Source organism: Bombina bombina, chromosome 1, assembly GCF_027579735.1.
Source record: "Bombina bombina isolate aBomBom1 chromosome 1, aBomBom1.pri, whole genome shotgun sequence".
NCBI classification, from domain to species: domain Eukaryota; kingdom Metazoa; phylum Chordata; class Amphibia; order Anura; family Bombinatoridae; genus Bombina; species Bombina bombina.
The window spans coordinates 1,461,695,938-1,461,702,334 of record NC_069499.1 but is presented as its reverse complement, the minus strand read 5'-3'; the positions used below and the strand labels follow the sequence as shown (position 1 = coordinate 1,461,702,334).

General features: G+C 39.6%; 1 protein-coding gene across 1 annotated transcript; it reads left to right on the top strand.

Moving 5' to 3' along the window:
• The first annotated feature begins 367 nt into the window (after positions 1–367).
• CBX4 (chromobox 4) lies at positions 368–6,325 on the top strand. Its single transcript, XM_053706402.1, has 5 exons — positions 368–667; positions 1,087–1,130; positions 1,961–2,026; positions 2,609–2,675; positions 3,653–6,325. Exons 1-5 carry the CDS (start codon positions 599–601, stop codon positions 4,928–4,930), a joined length of 1,524 nt encoding a protein of 507 aa, XP_053562377.1. The 5' UTR covers positions 368–598; the 3' UTR covers positions 4,931–6,325.
• The last annotated feature ends 72 nt before the right edge of the window (positions 6,326–6,397 follow it).

Below are 6,397 nucleotides of genomic sequence, written 5' to 3'. Positions count from 1 at the left end.
TTTGTAATTTTGTGTGCATATTTCCTAGGACAATATGAAAAGTGCGGGGAATCGGTGTGAACAATTGCAATAAAATTCTACAAATAAAATTACCTGGTTTGTGTATTTATAAGAACATTAAACAAATATCATGTCATTTATATATACAATAATGGTGCTTGTTTTCCCGTGATCTTATGACTATATTTGCCTTATGAGACACTTGTCTCCCTCCCCCCTTCTATCTTAATATTCTCCCCTCTTTTTTCGTTCTCCCCTTCCCCCATTGCATTAGAGGCGGTGCGAGCTGCTAGCCAATCAGAACTTGTTATGACTTCTCAATGACAGGTAAAGGCTCCTCCTCGTGACGTCAGAGCTCTGGATGTGCTAGAGAAGCGCTGCGGAGACCGCGGGAGCTCAGAGGCTGATTGAGACTTTAGAGACAGCTGCTCTGTCATAGTAGACGTATAGGCAAGTTGTACTTTGCCTGCAGTGTGCAGACTTTAAGCGGGAGTTGAGATAAGCAGCAGATTATAAAGGGAACCAGTAGCCGAGGCTTGATCCAGCAGGTGCACCGATAGTTGCTCGGTGCCCGCGCTGTATTAAACATCCCTACATCATGGAGCTCCCCGCCGCTGGAGAGCATGTGTTCGCAGTGGAGAGTATCGAGAAGAAGCGGATTCGCAAGGTAAGGAGACTGGGCAATAGGAGCCGGGAAAGTGATGATATGCGTCAGGGTTGGCTGGGTGAGGAGAGTTGAATGTCGGGATAGAAAACTGCATTAGAATGGGAGATTAATGGGCACATGGAGATAAGGCATAGAGAGCACGATGCTCGCACTAAAACTGTAGATCTAGTTAGCTGGATGCTTGTGCTATGGGCAGGCACCGGACTCGGTGCCGTATTGGCAATATCATTTATGGATTCCCAGAATTTCCCACAGTGCTTAGAATGGTTAAGATCGGCACTTAAAACTCAAGCAAGAGAATAGTCTACGCATTTGGAAGTATTGTGGATAAGGGGGGAGGTTAGGATTACTGGGTCTGAAAAAAAAACTCGGTTGGCACTAGGTATAGGCTAATACTCTGCTTACTCTTCTGCCTACAGGGCCGTGTGGAATATCTGGTGAAGTGGAGAGGATGGTCATCCAAGTAAGTGTCTTCTGTAGTAGTTTTGGTTCCTCGGTCTGCAGCCTTTCACTCTGCACACTGATATGCCACTATATGTACATTAAGGATACATAATTGTAGTACATAACTCTTGAATCGCATATGGTGGATTCTATACCCACATGGCACTGGGAGGGGGTTATATCCAGCTGCTGCCTATCACCCAAGAAGGGAGGGTGTATCACCAGCTGCATGGGTCAGATTCCTGTGCTCAGGCTGGGACAACTCATTACTCACATCCTTCATCATTATTAAGAATTTGGTGTGAAGAAAATGAATACGTTGCAAATCACAACTGGCAGTGAAGTGGTTAGCGTGTGCACCAGCAGAGATGATGCTGGGATCTCCTTCTCTGGTCTTTCCATCTCCCTCCCCCTCTGGCTCTCTCCCTCCTTTTCTGTTACTCAGTTTACTCCCTCCCCTCTCATTATGACCATGTCTGAAACACAATTAGAGTCCTATACAGCTGATGTAGTAATAAAACACACAACTATAAGCACAGATCATATTCAATGTCTTGCACTAAACCAGTATCACATTTAATGCAACCTCATACTGCAGCTCAGTAGCCATTTGTGGGCTAGATTTAATTTTTTTTGCATTTTAGTTGGCAGCACAAATCTTTAATGTACAGTATATCCTTCCTTGAGAGAATGAGAATCCACTCCTTTTTAGTATTGCAGCTTGGTTGCTTGGCAGGAGTGGCTGCAGTGCCTATGTTAGAAGTGATTTTGGTCTGCAGTTCAGCATGTTACACAATCTATAGCTTTTTCACTTCCATATGTTAATGTCCACATTTTGTAAACTTTCAGATATAACACATGGGAGCCTGAGGAAAATATCCTGGATCCACGCCTATTGGTTGCCTTTCAGAACAGGTAGGAAGCTGAAACAAACCTATTGCTTGAAATAATTTAGGGGTGGTCCAATCATGAAGAGATTTATGTTTTTGCATTGTATGTGTTCATATATAATACCCTTTTTAATGTAATTTAAACCAATGCATGCATCCCTACAGTTTGTATTTGGGAAGCAGGGGATGTTTGCAAGGTTATGAAGAGATTCTCCACCCTCCCCCATTCAAGGAACCAACCACTGGTTAGTTCTGACATTAAGTAAACGGTCCTCCTCTAGCATTTAGAAAGCTTGCTAATTCCTGGAGTTATAAGCACCGCTCCAGAATTCTAATGCAGCTATTGGTATAGAGTATGCAGTATCCCATATACCCTGGTTTACCTACTAGCATGTCAGGATGCTCTACCAGTGTAACATTGCTGAACCACTTCATTGATATTTTGCCTTTGTTCTTTTACTTAGCTATTCTTACAGTATGCCACTTTTCTGCTTTCACCCTCCCTGTTTGCCATGTGTGGCAGCCCCCTCAGGTCGTCAAAGGGTTAATCGTATCATGTGAATAGTTTTACTGGAAATAACCTCTGTGTTCTCTCCATCTCCCTCAGGGAAAGACAGGAGCAGATCATGGGCTATAGAAAACGAGGGCCAAAACCCAAGCATCACATTGTCTCTGTAAGTTACATGCTTGTTTATGCTTTCTTCCATTTAATATTTGATGGTTTAAAGGGACAGGAAGCCCCAATTTTCTTTCATGATTTGGATAGAACATACAATTTTGAACAACTTTCCAATTTACTTCTATTATCAAATTTGTTTCATTATCTTGTTATCCTTTTGCTGAAGGAACAGCACAACATTGCACTATTTGCGGCTAGCTGAACACATCTAGTTAGCCAAAGGCAAGAAACAAATGTGTTCAGGCACCAATCAGTAACTAGCTGCCACTAGTGTAGGGTATGTGCATATTCTTTTTCAGCAAGGGATACCAAGAGAACAAAGCACATTTGAAAATAGAAGTGATGTTAAAAATTATAAGCTCTATCTGAATCATGCTAGTTTAATTCTGACTTTTCTATCCCTTTAAGGAAGGGGTAAAACTTTTCTTGCAATAGTTTGTTTTAACTATATGTAGTAATGATTGTAATACATATTTGTAACTTTAATATTACAAACTTGAAAGTGGAACAACCCTTTCTGCACCTCAGTCTGTTTGCTGCCTAGGTGTGTGTGCTTTTTTTTTTTTTTCTCCTGGCGTCATCCACGTGTTTGTCCTGCACTCAAGCACAAGGAAGAAATTGTCAAACTTAAGAGAAAAGCAAACATGTTTCAGAGAAAAGGTTTCTGTTGGCTGCATAAATACTTTTTTTTGCTACCCTGTTCATCACTTCTTGCCCTATTAGTGGCTGAGCTTGGTGCATTTCGTTGCATGTTATAAGATTTGCTTTTGAGAGCTTTCTTTGTAAGGTATACAGGCTCTTATGTTTCAAATATTGTTCAAAGTTGATTTGCAGTGGCTGACTTGTTTCACAATGTGTAATTTGGACATTGAAAGTAAAACCCATTGATACTTATTTAATATAGTATTTCGAGGAACATTTAATCTTTCCAAAGCTTTTTTTTTTTTAAATTCCCTTTTATTTATATTACAGTTGCCCTCTTTTGCACGGCGATCCAGTGTTCTGAGTGGCCTTCAAGATTCTTCTTCTGAAAACAGATCTAAACTGGACATGGGATCCATTAACAAGAGCCAGCCTCACCAGTACCAGTTAAACAGTAAGAAGCACCATCAGTACCAGCCTAATGGTAAGGATCACTCAGAGAAACATCACTCAAGCAGTAAAAGGAAGTACTACTACCAGCTGAATAGCAAAAAACACCACCATTATCAGCCTGATCCTAAAATGTATGATCAGTACCCACCAGTAAAGGAGTCTCCAAGTCAGCTTTGCATGGATCGCAACAACCGACATAGAGAATCTTGGTCTCACACTCAGACTATAGACTTAGTAGCACCAGTGAAAAACTGTACTGGCCCAGCTATGAATAGTTTGGAAAAAAATGGACTCTCAAATGGAGGCTCTAGTAGCCCATGCAAAGAAGTGTCTGGCAATGGAATTGGGGGGAAAATGAAAATAGTGAAAAATAAAAATAAGAACGGGAGGATTGTTATAGTGATGAGCAAATACATGGAGAATGGGATGCAGTCAGTGAAAATAAAGTCCTCAGAGGAGGAAAGTGATAAAGGCGAGCAGGGTCGGAGGGTTGACACACCAAGTGTCTCTTGTTTGGATAGGACTTGCAAAACTACAGAGGAAAAACCAGAACATTGGAAAAAGAGGTTAGAGCCCAAAATAAGAATTAATGAGAGTAACTCAAATGGAGATATGACTTCTGTTCAACTTGCTGGTCTTAGGAGGACATATTGCACCTCAGACATTGCCTATGATCAGCCTCTTCAGTTGACCACTAAAAAAGAGTTGAGTCCGCGGTCAGATGGTACAAATGCTTCTCTATACACAGCTAATACCCCTAAGGATTCTAGAAAGCGGTGTTTCTCTGATACCAATGGGTCAAGTGTACCCTGCAAGAAAACGCTCACCTCCCGTAGTGTAAGTGCCCCTGGTAAACTAGCGGATCAAGTTCCCCAAACTCCTGTGACTGTGTCCCCTCAAGAACCAGAAATAATTCTCTTGGACTCTGACCTAGATGAACCTATAGATCTGCGCTGCGTAAAATCTAGATGTGATAGTGACAGAGAGGTGGATAGACATGAGCCCCAGGTGGGGCAGAAGCCCCAACCTGTTGTTGAAGAGACCATAATGGAGGAGCCCCTAGCAGAGTTTAAACCTTTCTTTGGAAATATTGTTATTACAGATGTTACTGCCAATTGTCTCACTGTGACTTTTAAGGAATACATAACTGTTTGACCGTTTCTTCCTTTCATAAAAGGATATATGCTAGGATGTTCTGACCATGGACCCTGTAAATGAATCTGCCTTTAGTGCCTGGTTGTTCTATCTTATTCCTTGCACTACTGGGGTCTAGACTATACTTTTTGTGCTTAGCACAAAATCTCATTTCAGATCCTAAAAGCACTTACAATAATTTTTGGGTGTCTCCTTTCTATTTTGGATCCTTGTCAGACACTGTTTATGGATTCCATTTTTCACCCTCCCTTACTGAATATTTATTTGTTAATATTTATATGTGGAAATATAATCAAACTGAGCTTCTAGAATGTCTGTCTGTTTTTGGATTTATCCATGTTTTTATTATATAATTTTTTTATGTATGGATTCTATAAGAACGGTTACTCCTGAACATGAGAAATGTGTAACCATACAGGATTTGTATATTTTGCTGAATGTGTTGTCTTTTTGTGTGTATATATAAAAACAATGTATGTTAAAGCCACGCTCTTTCTAGAATATGCTGCTATAAGAAATAAGTATGCTTCCAGTAGCTGCTTGGATGTAAATATTAAATGTGGTCATATGAGCAGTCTGAGGTTGGTGGGAGTGTTGAGAAGGGGGGGTATTATATCTCTTCTTCAAAACAGCTGCTAAATAATAATAAAAAGTATATTACAATTTATAAAGAGCAAAACTAAACAAAGCTTTGTCTGTTTTGTGAAATTTTAGTGAAGTATGAAACTGTTACAGGTCCAAACTATATACGTGATTTCTGCATCAACGTTCCAAGTACCCCAGCAGATCAAAGGTTAAATAGTTTGCTACTGAAACACAGGGCGCTAGTTCCAAAGGACGTAGTTACTGATTTACATGCTTTCCGGAATATCTTCATCTGGCAGTATTTAAAAGTTGAGGGGTGATATGATTACCTTATGTTTCACATCCTACAATCTGAGTGTAAAACAATACAATAAATTGAGTGATCATTTTTAATGATGTATAAATATTTTCACTGTCCTTTTGGTTGAGTTTATAGGACTTATAGAAAAAAATATATTGGTGTGAAGAAAATAAGGTTATGCAGTATTGTTATAAACCAATAGACACAACAACCTCCCTTACCAATGTAAATAAATAAACTGTCTGTAAAAGGTTTCTACCTTTTTAGCTTTGAATGGTAAATGAGGGGAAATGTGTTTTCACTATGTACCCGCAAACCTTCACAAGGATGCTTGCATGGGTAGATTAGTGCTTTAGTACAATATTTCCCACTATAATCCTCAAGTGACCTTAGCAGAGCAGTTTATTTTTAGATCATCTCTGCTGGTTGTTTTCTCTTGTTTAATAAAAACACCTTTATTTACCTGTGCTCTGGTAGGGAAAGTATTTGAATTAAAGAATTATATGAAACCAACATTTTCTTTAATGATTCGAATAGAACATGCTATTTGAAAGAACAACTTTTAAATTTATTTCTAATTT

Bases quoted from the DNA above. Each gene is read 5' to 3' on its own strand.
- CBX4 (XM_053706402.1), top strand. From the start codon at position 599: ATGGAGCTCCCCGCCGCTGGAGAGCATGTGTTCGCAGTGGAGAGTATC. The intron at 1,131-1,960 runs GTAAGTGTCTTC...GTAAACTTTCAG, and splicing joins TGGAGAGGATGGTCATCCAA to ATATAACACATGGGAGCCTG. The intron at 2,676-3,652 runs GTAAGTTACATG...TTTATATTACAG, and splicing joins CCAAGCATCACATTGTCTCT to TTGCCCTCTTTTGCACGGCG.